Genomic DNA, 23,782 nt, shown 5'->3' on the forward strand with positions numbered 1-23,782 from the left:
TTGAATTTTTTAGCACAATCCCACCTCATGACTCTAAAGAGTTTTATGGAATGAGAGACCAAAAGCACCCACCACTTGAGACATGTATCAGCCAGGGTAGAAGGTGAAACACACTCAGAGGAGTGGGAAGCTCTAGGGGAGCTTGCTGATCACCGAGAGCACATTCAGAAGATGCAGGGGAGAGTAGGGCAGCCGACTGTGAAGCCTGGGGTGGCAACAGTGAGTAGTACGGGCTTCATCAGGGCAAAAATGTTCACAGCACTGCAGGGCTGAAAGCACAACAGAGGTTAAGCCTCCTGAAGAATTTATGCTGTGTGCACTGACTGATTAGCCACTGGTCGGCTCGCACGGCAACCTGTGAGCCTCCAGGCATCAAGAACATCATGCTGCAGTGAATGCAGTATCTGCCACATTTGATCACTGCATGTTCTGAAGAAAAGCTCAGAACTGGTGGTCTCCACATGTGTAGGTTCTTGGTATGACCAAGTCCCAGATATTGTGTTCCGTGCCACACTAGCTAGTGGTGGACACAGAGACTGTCTGCGAGACTTCTGTTGAATCTGAGACACTAATTCCGAGCCCCATGTTGCCAGCCCTTCCTGCCTTAGCTGCCGGTACTCCATCCCTGAACCTTACCTCAGTGTCTGGGTTCTTCCCTGTGGCAGCACAATCACACAAAGCCAAATGTCTGCCACTTTGGTCATGGACTCACAGGCTTGCCTCTGTCTGTTAGCAATTTGCTGATGCTACTTAGGCTGCTCCTTAACCAAGTATCCATCTCTAGACTTCAGGAATGTCTGAGTCTGTCTTCGGGATGCTTCCGTGCCACACCTCTGTCCTCCCTCCCTGGGGACTTCCCCACAGTGCGTTGGTCGAGTCTCATCCACAAGGCTAACTGAGTTTCATCCAGATGCACCCAGACAGAAACAGCACTGTGGAATGTAGTCTTTGGATCCCTCATATCCGGACGATGTGACGCCAGCACAAGAGAGTCACATGACCAATACCACCTCATGCACCTGCAGCTGAACAGACTCCTAAGCCACGCTGGAGGAGTCAACGCCAGAGTGCAGTGAAACTCAGCCTTGCCCTCTGTCAGCCTCTGCGGCGAGCAGAAGCAAGCGGAGGAAGGGCCTGTCAGTGGCTGTTTCCTCCATTCAGGGCCACCCAGGGGAGGCCGGGCAGCCCACAGGCCCCGTCGTGCTGAGCAGGCAAGACGCCAGGTCCGCCCGACCTGGCCAGATTTCTGCGCAGAAGTGCAGGTCATCCGACTTTCCCAACTTCCTTCCCACGTGTCCCGAGACGAGTCCGATGAGTCCAGGGACCACCACTAGCCTGCGACCGCGCCGGGGGAATGTGCTGCTGAGGCCGGGCCTCCCCGACAACGGTCTCCACAGCCCCGCTGCCGCAGGGGGCTCGCAGGAGGCTGCTCTGAACTCGCCGCCCTTCCGCGGACTCTCAAGGCCGAAGCGAGGACTCCTTACTCGGCCTCCTCTGCCAACCGCTGCTGAGGCCGCGAGCCGGGACGTCGGCCCGCGAACGTCCTGTGAAGCGGCCGGGCTCTGGCCCGACCCAGGTCCTCCTCCCCAACCGCACACGCTGTAGTCCCCACCGCTCGGCGCGGCCAGGACCCCGCCGCCTGGGAGGCGCCAGGGAAGTCGTGGCCCTGGCTCTGGCTGGACACGCGGGGGCGCTGAGGGCGCTTCCGGGCCTGCCGGGCACACGCGGGGCGGCCGGGCGGGCCAGCGGTCACTCCTCCCGGGGCCCGGCGGGGCGGCGGCTCGGCGCTCACCGCATCACCTGCGGCCCGAGGGCGGCCGGCGACACGGCTCCCCGAGACCGGAGGTCACTGTGCGGCCCGTCCGGTCGGCCGGCGGCCTCAGGGCAGCGGCCACGCCTCAACCCACTGCGTCCCGGCCTGGCCGCCCGGCAGGCACGAGGCCGACGACCACGACCACCACGACGCCCGGGACCCGCGTCCTGTCGCCAGGAGGTTCTCCAGAGCCCCACGGACGCGAGCGGCGCTGCCCAGGGGCCGGCCTGAGAGGCACGCGGCCCTGGGGCGCTGACCTACCTGCGCCATACATCCCGACCTCCCGTCCGAAAGGCTCAGCGCCCACCGACCGGCGCCCCTGAAGGCTCCTGTCAGACTGTGAGCACACCACCCAGTCCCCAGGGCCGAGTGGGACGCTCTAGGAGCGCCCCGCCAACCACGGAGTCCCCAGGACCCAGTGGGACTGTCTAGGAGCACCCCACCAACCACGGAGTCCCCAGGACCCAGTGGGACTGTCTAGGAGCACCCCGCCAACCACGGAGTCCCCAGGGCCAAGTGGGACTCTCTAGGAGTGACCCGCCAACCACCCAGTCCCCAGGGCCGAGTGGGACTGTCTAGGAGCGACCCGCCAACCACGGAGTCCCCAGGACCCAGTGGGACTGTCTAGGAGCACGCAACCAACCACGGAGTCCCCAGGGCCGAGTGGGACGCTCTAGGAGCACCCCGCCAACCACGGAGTCCCCAGGGCCGAGTGGGACTGTCTAGGAGCGACCCGCCAACCACCCAGTCCCCAGGGCCGAGTGGGACTCTCTACGAGCACCCCGCCAACCACGGAGTCCCCAGGACCCAGTGGACTCTCTAGGAGCACCCCGCCAACCACGGAGTCCCCAGGACCCAGTGGACTCTCTAGGAGCACCCCGCCAACCACGGAGTCCCCAGGGCCGAGTGGGACTGTCTAGGAGCACCCCGCCAACCACGGAGTCCCCAGGACCCAGTGGACTCTCTAGGAGCACCCCGCCAACCACCCAGTCCCCAGGGCCGAGTGGGACGCTCTAGGAGCACCCCGCCAACCACCGAGTTCCTGATGAGATCTCAAGGTGCATACCATCTAACCTTTAGTGCTCAGTGGGCTGCTCGTGGGCTGCCCGGCAGGCTGACACGGGAGGGCAGGTGCGCAGCTGCCCATGCAGCACTCTGCCCACGTGAACTCACCGGGTGTCGGCTGGCCGCAGGAGGCAGCAGGTGGGCACTGGGCTTTTCCTGCAGTCTGGCTCTCGCCTGGGGCCTCGGGCTGCCTAAGGCCAGCGAACGGTATGACCTGGGGCTCCTTCCTGGGTGGTAGGGTGCAGGACAGCCTGCAGGGGAAGACAAGGGGGCATGACAGCATCCCCAGCTGTCAGTCTGCCACCCTAGCCAGCCATTGGTCCACCTGTCAGCTTGTGCTGGGCAACCATTGGCCTAAACCGTGGCCGGGAACTTTAACTGCTCAGCAATTGGCCCCATCGTCCTTAGCCTGGGAAATTCAACTACTTAAGGGAAGCTCCCCAGCCATGCTCTCTCTGTGCTCGCTCTCTCTTCAGGGCAGATACTGTTCATCTGCCTAATAAAATCCCTTGTGTGAGTTCCCGTGTCCTGAGCGGGTTTGTCTGGGCGCCTTTTCACTTTTCACAACCACAGGGTTCCTGAAGAGTGAGACTCTCTAGGAGCACACCGTCCTACCACAGGGTTCCTGAAGACACAAGTGTGAGACTCTCTAGGAGCACACCGCCCAACCACAGAGCTCATGTTCTATCCAAGGGCTCCTGAAACTCTTTTCAAGAGACTGCATCCTGGGTCACGAAACAAACGTGGAAGTTTAAAAAAGTGAACTCATACAAAGTACGTCCCCTGGCCCTATACTGAATTAAACAAGCAATCAACAACAGAAAGATTACAATAACATCATGAAGACTTAAAAATTAAGCAATACATTGAATGATTCAGCCAAAGAGAGAGCCTCCCAGGAAATTAGGAAATAATTTGAACTGAATAAAAAACACAATATACTAACCTTTGTGGAATGCCACAGTAGCATTATTCAGAGGGAAACTGATAGCGTTAAATGCTTACATATTAGAAAACAAAGTCTCAAGTCAATAACTTAAACACCTATACAAAAGTAGAGAAAGAAGAGTAAAAAGCCCAAAGCAAGCAGAAGAAAGGAAATAATAAACCCTAGTACAGAACTCAATGATACAGAACACAGAAAGCCAGAACCCAGCACCAGGAAAGCCAAAAGCTGGCTCTCTGGAAAGATCAATAAAATTGATGCCCTCTCTCAAGACTGACCAAGAAAGTGAGACCACACCCCATTTAAGGAGTGGAACAGAAAGAATAACCATCACCACCTTTAAAGTGTTATGAAAGAACAGTATGGACAAACACACACAGAAATCAGATATGAAGTCCAACTGACCCATACTCAAAACCTACCAACCATGGACACTCACCTGAGATGAAGTAGATAACTCAAGTAGTTCTGCAGAGAAATAAAACAGTTCCTATTCAGACGACCCACGGAGGAGGGAGAAGGCAGATAGTAGGATCACAGAAATTCTGGAACCCAGCAGAACTGGCACAGTCAGAGCATCAGGGCCCTGGAACTGCCTTGAGCAGAGCCCATTCTGCTACATGGCAGAGGCTCCCCTTCATTGCTCTCTCCTCGCTTCCTTCTGCAGAGAGATCCTCTTTCTTAGGAAGTGACCTGCCTGCATGGCTCAAGCAGCTTGTAAGGGAATTTCCACGAAACCACGCCGGACACGAGAAATCACATAAGGGAGTTTATTAAGCAAACAGAGTGTCTCCCTGCAGGGTAAGAGAGAAAATGCGAAGAAAATAGAAAGGAAAAGAAAGGGCGCGCTAGAGAGAGTGGAAAGCCAGGAGGATAGAGAAAAGTGAGGAGGACAGACAGAAGGATGGGGAAAGATGGCAGGGAAGCTACAGTAAAAGAGTTGAATTCCGCCGGCCTAACAGGGGACCAATATCAGAGAAGGACACTTGCCAGCTGACTGATGAACCAATAGCTAACCAGGATGTTCACAGATTGACAAGTGGTTGGGAGGCGGGGAAAATGGCTGCACCTGATGGGCGGGGGAGCAGCTTTCTACATTACACAGCTGACCAGTTTTCTATCTTCTTCCTGCTCAAGGAACGTCCTCGGATGCTTGCTGCCTCAGCCCCTTCTAGTCCTGGAGGATGCGCGGAGCTCCTGACGATTCTAAGCAGGGCTTACTCCGCGCTCCAAATGCCACTGGAACGCTTCCTTGTGAGCCAGGTGCCTTCTCAGCATGGGATGTGGGGACACACCCCTGGCATTCCTCAACACATGTCTACTTGGATGACAACTCTCCAGGCATCACCTCCACCTCCCCAAATCCCAACAGGGCTTCTGCAGACCACAGCCCTCATCCAGCTGCCTGGTGCATTCTTACTGGAGGATTTCTTGGTGACACACTGGGAATGTCAGTTCTTTTCAACCCCCTGAGGCCTGGACCATCTTACTTTTCTGCGGAGAGCCGTTGCTGTTGGCCGACGGGCTGCTTCGAGCGGCTCGCGCCGCTCTTACGAAAGACCGAGGCTTCTTTGCCCGGCGGCTCCAGGCAGCTCCAAGCGGCTCCGCTTACGGAAAGCCACTTCCCAAGCTTTGGGCCCGACCAGCGGGACAAAAGACACGTACTCTTCAGAAGTTCATGAAGCAGCTTCCCCTTTATTCAAATAACACCCTCAATATATAAGCAGTCTCATGCATAAGCAATTGCAACCAGATATGTCCATCCAATCCTGTTAAAGGTCACGCAGTCACTCGCTCGAGCATACATACAAAGTATATCTGTCCACGTGCTAGGCAGCTGAACGGATTATCATTGCAGCCAATTGTAACCCCGTTCTGCCTTTCTCCGTGCATATTCAGAACGCCGTTTGCTCTCTGCCAGTCGCCATCTTTGGATGCACGTGGCATAACCCTGGGCCCTGGGTCTCGCCCGCCACACTTTTCTACATTTGTTTGGGAGTCGAACGTCGCCTCCCAAGTTACCCTCCTTATTGGCATCAGATCTGCTATTTTGCTGCCGCCATTATCCTCCCTCGCCCACACCACTTCACAGCCCAGATTGTTGCCCCTCAAAACTCCTCGCCAGCCATTGATCTGTTGTTATCAGCCCGGGAAATTCCACTACTTAAGAATAGCTCCCCCGCCATTCTCCCTCCTCCTCGCTTTTGCTCCCACTCTTATGCGTGCGCTCGTGCTCTCTCTCTCTCTCCTTCTCTCTCTCTCTCCCACCCTGCGCGCAGACACTCTGCCTGACCACTTAATAAAATCTCTTGCGTGAGTTCCCGCGTCCCAGTGGTTTCTGGGTGCCTTCCCTCCTGACGCCCATGCCTCATCCTGTGCAGCTAAAGGAATCAGTAGCCCCTCCAGCCTTCTCTTGGAACAGGCCCTTGGCTGAGCCCATGACTTCAGGGTGTGCTGTCTTCTTTCACTTCCCTGTAGGGACACATGCACGTTGCCTCATGATGTCTTCCTGCTACACTTGCTGGCTGTTCCCAAAGCCAGCAGCATATATTGCTGGATTTTGTTAAAGTAGAATCCGGTTTATCTCCTGCTTTGTAAAGACCCACCCCTAACAGGGGAGTCTAAGGTAATCACAGTGACTTACTTTCCATGATTCAGTGGTGGGGAGTGAGTTTCTTACTGGTCTCGCTCATCATGCACGAGAAGTATGGGAGTCTTCAGTGTAATGATCTTCCACAGGAGGTTGTGGAGAAACAGAAGGTAATGTTAGGCAACTTGGTCCAGAACATTCCATCCAAAAAATCACAATAAAAAAAGCAGAACTTTGAGGTGCATTTATCATTCATGTACCAGCAGATTCTTTCATACCAGAGGATCCAAAGCATCCAATATTTCAGAGAAGGTGAGGTGTTTTAATTGTTTGAGTGCCGCTGGGAGGTCACCGTGTCCTTGTCAGCAAGGAGAGGGCATATCCTGGCCTGCTGCAGGAACACGTCCAATTCGACGGGGAAACAAATCCATGCTCCAGGAGCCTCTAGGGATAGCGAGACCAAAGAGGACGGAGGAAGCAGCCTTTTCCAGGGGTGCAGACCTGCCCTCCAGTCGGCAGCCATGGCTGCCATCTGCCAAAGGCGAGGGGCTTTGGGAAGAGACGTGCAGGTCTTCAGGATTCAGATCTCTCTCTGCTGGTCAGGTGCATGTCCCAGCACAGTGGGCCTTTCTCTGAGCCACCACGTCTGTGTTGTGTCCAGCGTGCATCCACCCCCATCCAACACACTGCACATACCTGAAATATCACCCCTATGTGTAACCAGAGCTCGTTATACACGAAGAAAACAGAAACAAAGCATTAATCTTCTTTTCCCAATGCATTTCAGCTGTCTTTGCAGTAATTTCTCTATACGGTTCATTGGTTCTGCATTAAGAAATATCGTCTCTAATGAAATATCATGATAGAGGATCTTATAAGGCAACTAGAACGCCTGCACTCTCACAAAGAATTCTTATGTGAGTGAAAATGTGCTGCTTTATCTGGGCACAATGGCACAGGCCTGTGATCCCAGTGAGTCAGGAGGCTGAGGCAGGAGGATTGCGAGTACAAAGCCAGCCCCAGAATGGTGAGGCGCTAAGCAGCTCAGTGAGACCCTGTCTAAATAAAATACAGAACAGGGCTGGGGATGTGGCTCAGTGGTAAAGTGCCCCTGAGTTCAAACCCCAGTACCAAAAAAAAAAAAAGTTCTGCATTTTGTTATTTTTAAAAAACATGAGCTTTTTTCATCTCAGGATATCATTTGACCTTTTTCCCCTTCAAAGTACCAGATCATTTCAGCCATGATGAGTGAATCACACATTTTTAATCTTCCAGAGCATTCCTGCCTTTTCTTCCAAGGTGTCTAAATAGGAAAGATGTGTTTGTGCTCATGTGCACATACTTGCTTGAATTCACAATTTTTAATGGAATTAAATTATTAAAAACCAGTTTTGGGTACATACAGCAGAATTTCATTTTACATGAGATTTATCATTGAAATATTAATAATATAAGGTTTTACCTTATTTTAGACATTTGGATGCTACTATTCTATTTTGTTAATGAAGAGGTAGGTAGCTAAATTTTTATAAAAATCAAACTTGTTATTGATTAGATTAAGTTTTTAATTAACTTTTTATTTTTGAATGCTGGGTCTCAAATATATTAGGCACATGCTGTACCACTGAGCTACATCCCCAGCTCTAGATTAAGTTTTAAAGAGAAAAATGTAAGTTTGAGCACCATAAAAATATATCATCAAAATATTTTTAATGTTGAGTTGAAAGAATATCATTAAAATGTCAAATTAAATTATATATTGTTAGATTATTGTTTAACAAATGAAATATGTCTCAAGTATAGTTTAAGAGTTTTCAAAAGCATTCCCAAATGAGATGCTTCTAACAATGTAACTATGTCAGTGATATGGAAATTAAAACCCTAATTTGGCTTATGACAATTTGCTTGAAGATATGAGCTGGCATGATGGGGTGGAGCAGGAGACTGCTCAAAGCAGACACGAATAGCAATGGCATTACATGGAGAGACAGCACCACAGTGCTTTGTTTAGATCTTCAGTGTCCCCAAAGGCCCACCTGTGGAAGGCCTGGTCCCCAGCCTGGGGAGCTACTGCCAGGGGTGGAACCTTCAAGGGTGGGCCTGGTGGGAGGAGTGAAGTCACTGGGTGTGCCCTGCAGGGGTGGGGCCTTGTGAAAGGAAGTGAGGTCACTGGGTGTGCCCCTCAAGGGTGGGGTCTGGTGGAGGAAGTGAGGTCACTGGGTGTGCCCTTCAGGGGTGGGGGCCTGGTGGAAGGAAGGAGGTTCACTGGGAGGCATTCCCTTCAGGAGGTGGAGCCTGGTGGGAGAAAGTGAAGTCATTGAGTGTGCCCTTCAGGAGTGGGGGCCGAGGGAAGGGAGGGAGGTCACTGGAATGCATGCCCTTTAGGTATTGGGGCCTAGTGAAAGAAAATGAGGTCATTTTGTGTGCCTTTCAAGGGGTGGGGTCTGGGGAAAGGGAGGGAGGTCTCTGGGGCTGTGCCTTCAGGATGGGAGCTGATGGGAGGAAGCAAGGTCTTTGGGGACTGCTCTTAAAGGGACACGGGGACCCAGACCCTCCTCCGAAGCCAAGAGCCAAAGTAAATCTTTCCTTGTAACTGACTTCTCTCGGTTACCCTGCTACACTAAGAGAGTTACCAACATGCGAGAGCAACATCATCTCTTGAACTCTGGCTCTGTGTCAGGCATCCTTTGCAGAGTTACAGGCACGTTCTGATTTATTTCTCATAATGAATTTGGCAAGCAGAATCTGTCATCCACTTCACCGTTAAGGAGGCTGACCCACGCGGCGGATGGGGGCTATCCAGCTTACTTCAGCTTCCACTGACATCCCTTCCTTCCAGCTTTCTTGTGTCAGTCTCCCTGCCTCTCCTCAATCCCCAAGTAAGAAATGGCAGCTTTGAGGATCAGCTGAAGAATATATTACAACTAAATTCTCAGTGATCTGCTACACCATACCTTTGTTAAACAGCTTTCTCAGAAGTTAAAGTAAAGCTGAAGTACACAGGATATTTTAAGTTGGCAACTAATTGTCTTATGTCTGAGACAAAACATGAAACTTGGTTATGTACTATTCATCTCAATTTTATGTGTATTTTAAATTCTCGTATGATACATGCATGTAGTTATAGCAAAGAGTGCAGGAGACAAGCTTAAAGTGTCATTATAGAACACACACAGAGATAGATGAGAGATCGGAAGCCTGCTATGAATTCAAGGCTCAGATGATTCTTGAAGATCCGTCTCTGATTATCAACTGCTGACTCTGTCACCTCTAGAAGACTGTTTGCTTCTGCTGCCGGTACTTTCGGTGTCATGTGAGAAAGCACTGCCAGCCCTCTTCTGTTCGTTCAAGTCTCACCGTTGCAGGGGCTACACTCAGGTCTTCAGTCCTTGTGCGTTTACTGTGCACACAGGAAGCCATCCTCACTTGTGGGGAATGTGCTCCAAGACCCCGTGGATCCTGGGCTGTGGAGGTTCTCGACCTTCCCAGGCTGTTTCATTCTCGCTGTGGATCTCAGCACCTTCAGGGTGCAGTGCTTCCCTTCCTTGTTCAATCGAGAACTTTCCTTTCCACTTGGAAGCACTGTGACTTCTCTTGGGCATGTCTGAATTGACAGCATCGCACTCTGGTGCTCTGGGCCATTGTACGGAAAACAAGGGTTACTCAAACCTCAGTTCTGTGCTGCCCAAAAATCTGAGTGCCACAATGGCTCTAAGTGACTAATGGTGGGTAGTGTTACTCTGTGGCTATGCTGGAGAAGGGGATGATTCATGTCTTGGGCAGGATGGTGTAGAATACAATAACACTACTCAGAGCAGCAAGCAATTTTAAACTAATGAACTGTTTACTTCTGGAATTTTCCACTTAGTATTACAAAGTTCAGTGACTATAAGTCACTGAAACCATGGAAGGTGGAACCACAATGTGGGGGTCAACTGTAAGGTGTGAGGTAAGGATCCAACTCTGGGAGTCAACCATAGGGTGTGGGGTAAGGATCCAACCCTGTGGGAGTCAACCGTAGGGTATGGGGTAAGGATCCAATTCTGTGGGAGTCAACTGTAGGGTGTGGGGTAAGGATCCAACTCTGGGAGTCACCGTAGGGGTGAGGCAGGGCTGACAGAGACACTGAGAACTCACTTCTCCTGGCTCTCCAGTGTCTCCTAGGAAGCCATGCACCATATCTGTCAAGTGAAGATGACCCATAATTTACTTGAGAACCTTCTGCTCAGGAAGTGTGGTCTAGAGAGGACTTTTCATATTTCAGTAAGACTATATTCATGCCCAAAGTAAAGACTGGTTAATTTCCATATTTTTTTGAATTCTTAATTACTACATGTAATATTGGACCAAAAAGAAAGTGCTACATAATTAACTGGCTGGCTCTCCATCTCACTCTTTTCGTGTTCCCATACAGCACAGGAGGAATATGGTTTCCTTCTGTTTCAGGAAGGTTGATTTCAGCCATCTAGGTGCTAGTATTTACTCCAGAAAAGAAAAAGGAAGTCGGGTCTGGATCAATGTTCTTCCTTCCCATAGGTGGCTTTACCAGATATCACGCAGCATGAGGAGCATCGCCTCACCACTGAGCCCAATGACCATGGCTCTGCTCTCAACAGCAACACGTCCCCATGATATCAAGGCCCTGAAATCCTGTCAGAGTCCTTGCCGTCAGCACCAGCAGCTCCCTCGGCAGTTCCTCCCGTCAGACGTACACATGGAACCAACAGAGTCTGAAGGTCAAGTGTGAAGCAACCCATTTCCTGAGGGCACAGACCTCACAGGAGGCTGTGAGCATGGAGGAGGGTGGGAGATTGGCCGTCACAGACCGAAGAGCGCCCGGCGGCAGGACACAGGGCAGGACACAGGGCAGGACACACAAGCTGCTCCCTAAGACACACCCGCAGTTTTCATGTAGTCACAAGAGAACAAAGGTGAAATCTACGTCACCCAGATCTTAAGTTAAAGATACCAGGCAAATTAACTTTAAGAAAAAAATCATTGTCAGATAGTCTCATTAGAAGATCAAATAAAAACATGAAGTAAGGGAATAACTCAAGAATTCACTGTTCGCTGGGATTCTTTTAATTTTTGCATTATTTTTGAGAGACAAATGGTTGTTCTTCTGAACTTTCTATGTCGATTAACTCCAGGAAGACTACAGGTATTCTTATCAAGGTCAGGGACATCCATGTGAACTCCTGATTGACTAATGACATCAGCTTTAGGAATCCTGCACTTTCCTGTGAAGCACTTGAGTCATCGACATATTTAAAATGCTGGAGTCGTTTCCTGCTGCCATGTAATGTGACTGGGCACACGAATAAAAACATGCTTTACTTGCCTGAACGTCTGCCTCATCAAGAAGCAAATCTATTATTGAATATTCAGGAAGTTAAACTGTTTTTCTCTAGGTAATTAAATACTATGTGTTTTCCAAGCAAACGGGAGCTTTCAGTCCAGCACCACATTGTGCAGTTTCAAGGAGGCGGCGGAGCGGGGACACTGATCGGCGGGGTGGGGACACTGATCTGCGAAGTGGGGACACTGATTAGCAGGACCCCTTAGGAGACGGTCGGTCGTCTGGCTCCGTACTGTCCCACAGCCCAGGGAACCTAGAGCACCTGCCCCTGGACCACACCACGGGCTCCAGAGTTGCTGCAGGACAGAACTTTTTGTTCGGTCACTCAGCAAATGAACCACCTGGAAGATGACCATCTGGACCCCAGGCAGCCCCAGCACCTCCGGCCCTGGCTGGTTCTGAGGCGGAGGAAAATGAACGCGTCTGTTCCATGCCCACTACTGAGAGACGAACCGGATTCAACACCTGTTTTGCCAGGGAAACCTCACGGGACAGGGACCGAGGCCACGCTGAAATTACAAGTGCCATCCTCAGAAGGGTGGCCCTAGGAGAGTGCCCCCGGCTTCCCCTGCCACGTCCTGTGCCCTGGGCGCCCGCAGGCTGGCTTCCGAGGCTCCTTTTCACCCGCAGCTCTGTCTGCGTCCAGGAAGCAGCGCAGGTGCACCGGCCCAGCTCGGCTCCGCGTCAGGGACCTCTCCCGCCCAGAAAGGCCACGGTGCGGAGCTCCAGGAGCAGGAGCCTGGGGCCACGGCCATCACGCCGCCTCCTCCTCGAAGCCACTTTAGGGACGTTCACTGGGCGCTTCTGCAGGACTGTGCGGTTCCAGGTCCTCTGGTAGAACGCGAACATGGGCCTGCGGATGGTCTGTGTGAATCACACGGATCTGTGGTCAAATGAAATCCCCTGGGGCTACGTCCAGGCTGACCACCCCACATCAAAGAAGCACGTTCCCCCATTACCCACCCCACGTGCTCCCAAGCCAGGGTGATTTCCACAGGGAACACTGAGGTCTGTGAAGAAGGCACGCCTCTTTGCAGCACGCAGCCTCGTGTCCAGTCTGAGAGAGCAGAGCCCATGGCCTCCAACACATAGCACAGCAAAGGCTGGAGGCCCTCTGGTCCGTGTTCACGCCCCACCAGTGAGTCAGCTGCACAGGAAAGAACATCGAGCAAAGCAAGGCACATGCACAGAGACACATGTTTCTTGGAAGTGGTGTTTTAACCATCGGTGCAACCCCCGGAGCGAATCATCCATGAACGTATTCATGTTACACGACTGGGCACAATTACCACAGCCAACAAGGATCAAAGGAGAAAAAAAGGCAAATGTAGGCCTGCGACTATGAAGAAAGAGAATTCGAGATGCACTAATATCCGGAATGGCAAAGACAGCAAAGGGTTGGGATCGGCCGCATCAGAAACACCTCTTAGAATCTCACAACCACCATTTCAGGCCCCTGAGAGTCACCTGAGGAGCTCCTTTCACAGCAGGGGAGGAGAGGAGAGCCTGCACAGGCGCCTCCAGTCTGCATGCTGATCCTATGTATGTTTTAAACTCATCAGTGAAGTTTAAGAAACTCTCTTTATGTTACTGCTAAGTGATTTAAAAGTCAGATCAAAAATGCTAACATGACCTGCTCATCGCCCATGGCCTTCTGGACAGTGGGCCAGAGCACACCGACAGTCTGGTAAGGACTGTGGGTCGCAGTCCTCGGGCTGCTCTGAAGCCACGGGCCCCCACCCGATCCAGGCGGGGCCCCAGACCATGAGACTGCACAGGACCGCACATGGCCTCTTCCAGGACCCACACCACGTGACCAGGGCATGCAGCACCTCACAGGCAGGCACAGGACAGAAGGCACAGTGGTCCTTACACAGGACCGCACGTGGCCTCTTCCAGGACTCATACGCCACGTGACCAGGGCATGCAGCACCTCACAGGCAGGCACAGGACAGAAGGCACAGTGGTCCTTACACAGTCACACAATACAAAGTGCGATCAGCATCACCGAACATGCTACAGACCTAAGGACACCAGGGAAAAGAAGGGCAGAGCGAGAAACAGCAGGTTTATTTTTACAAAATACAGTCTGTGATTTTGGATATAAAGTACTCCATATAACCATAATCAGATGTATTCTAAATTAAAATCCCAAGGTTCATGTTTTTAAAAGCTATCACTGATGAATTTCACATCTAATATTTTACAGTTTTAAATGTCTGTATTGAATTTTTGTTTCTTTTTAAAACTGAAACGGCATGAAGATGATTCTAGACAGATTCCCAAAGTTCAGACTGCGCTTGCTGACAGCCTGAACCCATCACAACGGTGTAGCGCCCTTAAAGTAAATTGCACCTTCTCTCCTTACAGTGGTTCCAGCGAGATGCTGGTGGCGTGGGCCTCGTCTTGGTTCCCTCGGGTCAGGGGTTCCTCCAGGTCACTCCGGCGTCACCGAAAGGCTGCCCTGTGCCATCTCCCCAGGTAAGCTGTGCAGACTCACTGCTGTCCAGCGTTTGCCTGGGCGTAGCTTGGCGGGAGCCGCCGCGCCTCTGCTGAATTTCCCCCACGCATCAGTCACAACCCGGTCATAACACCTGCTAGGCCAGCACTTTTTATTCTGGACTCCTAATTATGTAAGTGATAGAAGATGACTTAAAAGTGTTTCAGAGTCACCTGCTTGCAGAAATCTGGAAAATGTCTTTTGCAAAATGAATCTGTGCTGAGGACTGCTGGGCCTGCAGGCATCTGTGCTGTGCTCAGGGTGAGAGGGAGAGGGCTGTGCACCATCGCCAGCTGCAGTCCACCTCACTGCAGAGCCCGCCCTGCCTGCTTCTGTTATATGGACTCATATATTGCTGACCTCTAAGGCAACCAGTGTAAATTCAGGAGGGGCAGTCTGATCAATATTTAAAGTTTATGGCTACTTTTGCAAAAATCTTATTATAAAATTATTCAGACCATGAATTTCTGTGCCTGAATGATGAGTGGAAATGTCACCTGAGAATTCTCTAAAATGAATGATGTTTTAATAGAGGCTTTAGTTATCAAATTGCTCTTTATTTCAAACTCATTTGCTGTGTGAAGCTGTTAAATAAGATAGACTCTTGGTCTGTTTCTTAAAAGAACAAGTATCTATCTGCTATCATTCTGGAGACTTGGAAAACACCTGGTCCTCCTCCTGTCTGCAAAGAAAGAACGGGGAACCTTGATTCTGTCTAAATTAGTAACCCCAGTGCACTACCCAGTACTGCCAGTGTGCATGCACGGATGCACACACACACAAACACACAAACACCAACAAAGGAAAAAGGACTAACAGTTGGAAGTGTGTTCACAATCTTCCTTATGGAAAGAGTCAAGAATGCCCTGACTCCTCTGCAGGTAAGACAGAGCACAGGCAGTACTCTGCAGGCTACAGAGATTTCTTCCCTCTCCATCGGTACCATTTCTTGGAAAAAATAAGACTTTTTATTTATTTTGCATATGCACCTACAAACTCCGAAGGCCAGCGAATCAGAGCTCTGAGAGCACAAGCTACTTCTGGCTGCCTCTGCCACGCTGCCTGGGGATGAGGCTGGGGGCCCCACTGCCTCCTGGAGGGCCTCCCTGCACAGTTGCCTAGCTGTCAGCCACTCCGTGGACGTGGTCCGTGTGCACCTTGAGGTAGTCGTTCCGTGTGAACTTCTTGTGGCAGAACTGGCACTCTGCCAGCGGACGATTGGGATTATGAGTCATCTTGTGTCGGATCAGCATCTTCTTCAGGCTAAAAGCCAAGTCACAAACCTAGAAAAAAACAGAGATACAGTCACATTTTCCCAAGGAGCCTGAAGACACCCCGACCGTCATTCACACAACACACTATATGCAAATTCCTGCTATCCAGTACGCACTCAGGAATTTAACACCTGACTAATGGGCCAAGAAATTCATTACTGTCCCCAGAGCTACTGCATTTGCTGTGTCCTGTGGAGAGCTGTGATTTGAATCATGGTCTCTGACTGCCTCCTGCCTGCATATGCACTAGTAACTTCCTGTGCAAAGGTGCAGATCAAGATTATCCAGTTGCTATGGTGACGTGGCCTGAGGAGGCTCTGTGCAAGAGGCGGAGTTGAATCATTCTGGACCTTGAGCTCAGATGCTAGCTCCCAGGGATAGAGAACTCTGAGCTTAACAAGATGACCCTAATGTCTCGCCAATGCTGTGTCCTCAGTGACTCAGAGCTGAAACTTTCCCACAAATAACCTTTTGATGATGAAACTATATAATGAACATGCTGAGCTAGCTCTGGGTCCTGTTCCTCCTCCAAAGGACGGTGTCCCACCCGGTCCCAGCTTTCTCTGTTCGTCTTTTCTCAGTCCCCTATTGCACCTCGCTGGTTTCTGAATCAACGGCCATGGCACAGAGGTCTTGGCAGCGTCCTCTGCATCCTGACCCCCTTCGTCCCAGCAGCTGGATTTAAACATCTGTGGAGGGTGAATCCTGGGAGGAGAGCTCCCCCTTGTGATGGAGGCATCCACGCTTCCCAGGAAGCCTCCAGAGTGCAGGCTCTAAGGTCTAGGTGGCGTTTCTCTGCGTGGTGCCCTGGACACCAGGTGCCTTTCTGGACAGCCCCTCTCTCCATCGGTGGTGACCCCGTGGCAGCACGGTGAGGGGGCTCTGCCCTCCTCCGCTTCCTTCTTTCTTACGACGCAGGCATTGCTTAGGGCATGCTAGAGTGCTCCACACGCCCCTGGTGCCACGCAGCTCCGGGTGCTGACCAGCCTGACGCAGACGGGCGCCAGCTAGCGCCACCACTGAAGTCACGAAAGGAGATGAAGCAGGATGCCACGCGTGGCGTCCCTCACAGACCCCACCTGCAGAGACTCCGGAAGCCAATCGGCTCTGACTGACACAAGCCCAGACGCACACACCGCGGAAAACATGGGCATGGTGCCAGAGTGGCATGTGCTGCCCTAGGAGGGCTGGCCAGGCTGGAGGGCACTGGAAGGTGAGCGTACCTTTGGATGGGCGCGAGGGCAGCCACCAAGTCCCTGCAGCTGGTGTGGTGGGAGACCGGGAGCTTCGGGTCGCCCGGCCCAACCACCCGGCTTAGAGCTGGGCCTGCGTCTGGTCAGGCGCCTGGGCTCTGCCCACCTGACTGCTACACAGCACTGCCCACAGCTCCTGGGCATCTCACCCTCCACCCTCAGTGGCACAGGGCAGGGTCTCCTTGTTCTGTCCCTCGGCATCCAAGGGGGTAAGGTGAAGGCCACAGTGTTCGCGCCCCTGCAGTCGTGGAGTGACCACGGGTTTTCCTGCTCATCACTAACTAAGGAAGCGGCACAGAGTGGCCCTTTTGATCTGCCTCCTTCCCCTGTAAAATGACGACAATGGGGTCGCCTCACAGGATCTTAAGGTTAAATAAAATAAGCTATGCAAATCGGTGTTATACTGTGGATGCTCAATAAATGTCAGTGCCTGTTTTTTTCCTCCCTCTTCTCTAGCAAGTAGCATCATCGGTGGCTTGGTCGGAATAGCCTGCGTCACCAGGAGGGAGTCACAGGTGGAATCTTAAGGAGAACGTAGCTGTCTGAAAGAGGAGTAACGCCTTGGAATAAGCGAGTGACTTTGCAAGAGGTGATTTCCCAGAGCAATTCCAGGAGGCACCGTCTTCCTTCTGGAACAGTTGACCAGCATGGGCTTTGTGATCACACTCACAGACCATGACCCTGAAAGCCACTGGAGAACACAGCAGGTGCTGCCATGGAGACCAGGGGACGGAAGGACCAGAAGTGCGAGGGAACATAGAGTATGGAGAAGACAAGACACAGGAACTGTGACTGCCAGGAGGGAGGCAGCCCCTGTGAAAGGACTCTGAAATGAGGAGAAAGGGCAAAATCAAACGGTCCTGTGCTTGAGACACACGTCTCCAAAAGTCACCCCCACGCACAAGCACACATCCAAAGGGAGGGCAGCGTGTGCAGAAGACCCTGGAGCTCAGGGAGTGGCTGCTGCAGAGTGGAGTCTTCCAGGTCCTGGAAGGACAGAGGCTTCCCAGGAACCAGGTGCCACCTGGTACTGCCTGTTAAGGTTCCATCTGCAGGGCACTGACACAGGCTTGGGCGCAAAGGACAAACATAAGCCACAGCTAATGGAGATGCTCATCTGGATACAACCAGCAGGGACTGTCTTCCAGTGGTCAGAAAAGATTGTACTTTCAAAAAGGTTTAAAGGCAAGAGAAAACAGAGGGAAGGAACTGATAAGAGCAGTGTGATTTTATCCATAAGAGGGAAACAAGTACAACTGTATCAGTACAAGTGAGCATGGAGGAAAACAGCAAGAGGTCCACAGAAGCATCAGCTCACATCAGCTAGAAACAGGACTGTCTCATTTTCTTTCATTTGTTTCCATATTCCCTCATTTTTCTGGAAGTGAACTTTTGCTTGAGGGGATCAAAGACGGCGGGCTAGAGGGAGGCTGCGTTCCTTGTCGCTCCATAACTCCGGTTTCAAGCAGAGGATGTCTATTTCTTGGTAAGGCAGTTTTTGCTGCTTATTGATCCCCTGGTGTTTACCCCATTTGTCTACTGTGATCACCTGCAGTCTGCCAGCATATCAAAGCCTTTTTGAGTGCAGATTGCTCACTGTCAGGCGCCTATCATCTGCCATTTGCTTGTCTCTTGCCTGTCCATTACCTGCCTTACGCCTATCCATCACCCATCACCCGAGGTTCACCTCCCGATAGTCCAACAGCAATCAGCAAACTGATCGCCGACCACCAGTGGAGCACCAGCTGCCTGCTGTTGCCTGGTAGTACACTGTTACAGTACCTGCAGGTTTCATTACACATGGCTGCCACCATTTTGAGACAACAGCCAGGACCGTAGGACCCCTGGCCAGACTGACTGAGCCCCGTCTCCAGGATCCCTCAGCCCAACTGATCACTCCCTGCCTCCAGGGCCCTCACATCAACTGACTGCTCCCTACTGCCAGGACCCCCAGACTGACTGACTGCATCCTACAACCAGGACCCTGAGACCGACTGATTGCACCCCGAGTCCAGGATCCCGCAACCACACCAAACACACCCCACCTCCAGGAACTCCAGCCAACCACGTCCACACCCCAAGCTGCAACACTCCATTTGCCAACATTTGGAAGCCAGAGCGGCCATCTTGGATAATCCTGGAAGCTGTATCTCCCATCTTTAGGTGGGGCAAATCCCATCCTGAGACACCTGCTGGACACTGGAAGCTAATTGTGAGAAAAGGTTTAGGAAACCTATAGGGACACTATAAGCCTAGGAAAGAATCTGCAATACCCCAGATCCGCACTGCTAGAGGGGAAGATACATGAACAACATGAAAAAACAAGGGAAGAAAATGATCCAAAAAAATCTAGATTCTATATTAATAGAATCCAATGACAGTATGGTAGAAGAAATGTCAGAAAAGGACTTCAAGTTACACATGATTAAGATGATTCATGAAGCAAAGGATGAGATAAGAGAGCAAATGCAGGCAGGGAATGATCATACCAATAAGCAATTGAAAGAGCTGCAGGAATCAAAAGATCATTTCAACAAAAAGATAGAGATTCTCAAAACAAACAAACAAACACACAAACAAACAAACGGAAGTCCTCGAAATGAAGAAAACAATAAACCAAATAAAAAACTCAATGGAAAGCATCACCAACAGACTAGACCACTTGGAAGACAGAACCTCAGACAATGAAGACAAAATATTTAATCTTGAAAATAAAGTTGCCCAAACAGAGAAGATGGTAAGAAATCATGAACAGAATCTCCAAGAACTATGGGACATCATGAAAAGACCAAATTTAAGAATTATTGGGATTGAGGAAGGCACAGAGATACAAACCCAAGGAATGAATAACCTATTCAATGAAATAATATCAGAAAATTTCCCAAACCTGAAGAATGAAATGGAAAATCAAATACAAGAGGCTTACAGAACACCAAATGCACAAAATCACAACAGATCCACACCAAGGCACATTATAATGAAAATGCCTAACATTCAAAATAAAGATAGGATTTTGAAGGCCGCGAGAGAAAAGCATCAGATCACATATAGGGGGAAACCAATATGGTTAGCAGCTGACTTCTCAACCCAGACTCTAAAAGCTAGAAGGGCCTGGACCAACATATTTCAAGCTCTGAAAGAACATGGTTGCCAACCAAGAACCCTATACCCAGCAAAAGTAACCTTCAGATTTGAAGATAAAATAAAATCCTTCCATGATGAACAAAAGTTAAAAGAATTTACAAATAGAAAGCCTGCACTACAGAATGTTCTCAACAAAATATTCCAAGAGGAGGAAATGAAAAACAACAATGGAGATCAGCAAAGGGAGGAACTACCTTAGAGAAAAATGACTCAAAGGAGAAACCAAGCCAACTTAAAAACCAAAAATAAGCCCAAATGACTGGGAATACAAATCATATCTCAATAATAACCCTGAACATTAATGGCCTAAACTCATCAACCAAAAGACATAGACTGGCAGAATGGATTAAATAGAAAGACCCAACAATATGCTGCCTGCAAGAGACTCATCTCATAGAAAAAGACATCCACAGACTAAAGGTGAAAGGATGGGGGAAAACCTACCAGGCACAAGGACTCAGTACAAAAGCAGGAGTTTCCATCCTTGTATCAGATAAAGTGGACTTGAAGCCAAAGTTAGTCAGAAGGGATAAAGAAGGACATTTCATACTGCTTAAGGGAAGCATAAATCAGGAAGACATAATGATAGTAAATATTTATGCCCCAAACAATAGTGCATCCCTGTACATCAAACAAATCCTTCTCAATTCCAGGAATCACATAGACCACAACACAATAATTCTGGGTGACTTTAACGCATTGCTGCCACCACTAGATAGATCTTCCAAACAAAAACCAACCAAAGAAACCACAGAACTCAATAACACAATCAATAACGTAGACTTAATAGACATATATAGAATATTCCATCCATCAATGAGCGGATTCACTTTCTTCTCAGCAGCACATGGAACCTTCTCGAAAATAGACCATATGTTATGCCACAAAGCAGCCCTTAGGAAATGCAAAAAAATAGAGATACTGCCTTGTGTTCTATCAGATTATAATGGACTGAGAGTAGAAATCAATGACAAAATAAAAAACAGAAATTACTCCAACACATGGAGACTAAATAATATGCTATTGAATGAAACGTGGATAACAGAAAACATCAGGGAGGAGATAAAAAAAATTCTTAGAGGTCAATGAGAAAGATGATACAACATATCAAAATCTCTGGGACTCTATGAAAGCAGTACTAAGAGGAAAATTCATTGCATTGGGCACATTCCAGAAAAGAATGAAAAGTCAACAACTAAATGACCTAACATTACAGCTCAAAGCCCTAGAAAGAAGAACAGAATAAAAGAAAAAGTAGTAGAAGACAGGAAATCATTAAAATCAGAGCTGAAATCAATGAAATTGAAACAAAAGAATTGTTTTCAAAAAACAATTCAAAAAATTGACAAAACAAAAAGTTGGTTCTTTGAAAAAGTAAGCAAAATAGACAAACCCTTAGCCACACTAACAAAGAGAAAGAGAGAAAGCTCAAATTACTAAAATTCATGATAAAAAGGAAATATCACGACAGACACCACTGAGATACATAACATAATGAGAAGCTACTTTGAAAATCTGTATTCCAACAAAATAGAAACTACAGAAGACATTGGCAAATTTCTAGAGACATATGCTCCTCCCAAACTGAACCAGGAGGACATACACAATTTAAACAGATCAATATCAAGCAATGAAATAGAAGAAGTCATTAAAAACCTACCATCCAGGAAAAGCCCAGGACCAGATGGATTCTTAGCCGAGTTCTACAAGACCTTCAAAGAACTCATTTCAATACTTCTCAAAGTATTCCAGGAAATAGAAAAGGAGGGTACCCTACCAAACTCATTCTATGAAGCCAATATCACACTCATACCCAAACCAGGAAAAGACACATCAAGGAAAGAAAATTTTAGACCAATATCCTTGATGAATATAGATACAAAGATCCTTAACAAAGTATTAGCAAACTGTATCCAAAAACATATTAAGAAAATCGTGCACCACGATTAAGTGGGGTTCATCCCTGGAATGCAAGGATGGTTTAACATCTGTAAATCAATAAACGTAATCTATCATGTCAATAGACTTAAGGATAAAATCATATGGTTATTTCAATTGACGCAGAAAAAGCGTTCGACAAAATACAACACCCCTTCATGCTCAAAACACCAGAAAAAATAGGGATAGTAGGAACATACCTGAACATTGTAAAGGCTACTTATACTAAGCCCATGGCCAACATCATTCTTAATGGAGAAAAACTGAAAGCATTCCCTTTAAAAACGGGAACAAGGCAGGGATGTCCTCTTTCACCACTTCTATTCAACATTGTCCTCGAAACTCTAGCCAGAGCAATTAGACTAAAGAAATTAAAGGGATACAAATAGGAAAAGAGGAACTTAAGGTGTCACTATTTGCTGATGACATGATTCTATACTTAGAGGATCCAAAAAAACTCCTCCAGAAAACTTCTAGACCTCATCAATGAATTCAGCAAAATAGCAGGCTATAAAATCAACACACATAAATCTAAAGCATTTTTATACACAAGTGATGAAACATCTGAAGTGGAAATGAGGAAAACAACTCCATTTGCAATAGTCTCAAAAAAAAAAAAAAATACTTGGGAATCAATCTAACCAAAGAGGTAATAGATCTCTACAATGAAAACTACAAAACATTGAAGAAAGAAATTGAGGAAGACCTTAGAAGATGGAAAGATTGCCCATGTTCTTGGATAGGCACAATTAATATTGTCAAAATGGCTATACTACCAAAAGTACTATGCAATTCCAATTAAAATCCCAATGATGTACCTTACAGAAATAGAGCAAGCAATCATGAAATTCAGGTGGAAGAATAAGAAACCCAGAATAGCTAAAGCAATCCTTAGCAGGAAGAATGAAACAGGGGGTATCGCAATACCAGAACTTCAACTATATAGTAACAAAAACAGCATGGTATTGGGACCAAAAATAGACAGGTAGATCAATGGTACACAATAGAGGACACGGACACAAACCCAAATAAATACAATTTTCTCATACTAGACAAATGTGCCAAAAATATACAATGGAGAAAAGATAGCCTCTTCAACAAATGGTGCTGGGAAAACTGGAAATCCATATGCAACAGAATGAAACTAAACCCCTATCTCTCACCCTGCACAAAAATCAACTCACGATGGATCAAGGGCCTTGAAATCAGACCAGAGACCTTGCGTCTTATAGAAGAAAAAGTAGGTCCAAATCTTCAACTTGTTGGCTTAGGATCAGTCTTCCTTAACAGGACTCCCATAGCACAAGAAATAAAAGCAAGAATCAATTCAAACTAAATAGCTTTCTCTCAGCAAAGGAAACTATCAGCAATGTGAAGAAAGAACCTACAGAGTGGGACAAAATCTTTGCCATGCATACTTCAGATAGAGCACTAATTTCCAGAATATATAAAGAACTCAAAAAACTCTACACAAAGAATACAAATTACCCAATCAATAAATGGGCTAAGGATATGAACAGACACTTCACAGAAGAAGATGTACAAGCAATCAACAGATATGAAAAAATGTTCACCATCTTTATTAATAAGAGAAATGCAAATCAGAACTACACGAAGATTCCATCTCACCTCAATTAGAATGGTGATTATCAAGAATACAAGCAACAATAGGTGTTGGAGAGGATGTGGGGAAAAAGGTACACTCATACATTGCTGGTGGGGTTGCAAATTAGTGCAGCCACTCTGGAAAGCAGTGTGGAGATTCCTTAGAAAATTTGGAATGGACCCACCATTTGACCCAGCTATCCCACTCCTTGGCCTATACCCAAAGGACTTAAAATCAGCATACTACAGAGATACATCCACATCAATGTTCATAGCTGCTCAATTCACAATAGCC

General features: G+C 48.7%; 1 protein-coding gene across 2 annotated transcripts in view; it reads right to left on the bottom strand.

Moving 5' to 3' along the window:
- Positions 1-15,218: 15,218 nt before the first annotated feature.
- Positions 15,219-23,782, bottom strand: part of PRDM5 (PR/SET domain 5) — a 145,080-nt gene continuing 136,516 nt past the window's right edge. The window contains exon 15 of one of the 2 annotated variants that reach the window (XM_079153396.1): positions 15,219-15,556. In XM_079153396.1, coding sequence (XP_079009522.1) covers positions 15,392-15,556 — 165 coding nt within the window. In that variant the 3' untranslated portion in view covers positions 15,219-15,391. The remainder of the gene's footprint in view (positions 15,557-23,782) is intronic. The other variant, XM_079153397.1, reaches the window with a different exon arrangement.

Source organism: Sciurus vulgaris, assembly GCF_902686455.1.
Source record: "Sciurus vulgaris genome assembly, chromosome: 9".
Taxonomy (NCBI): Eukaryota; Metazoa; Chordata; class Mammalia; order Rodentia; family Sciuridae; genus Sciurus; species Sciurus vulgaris.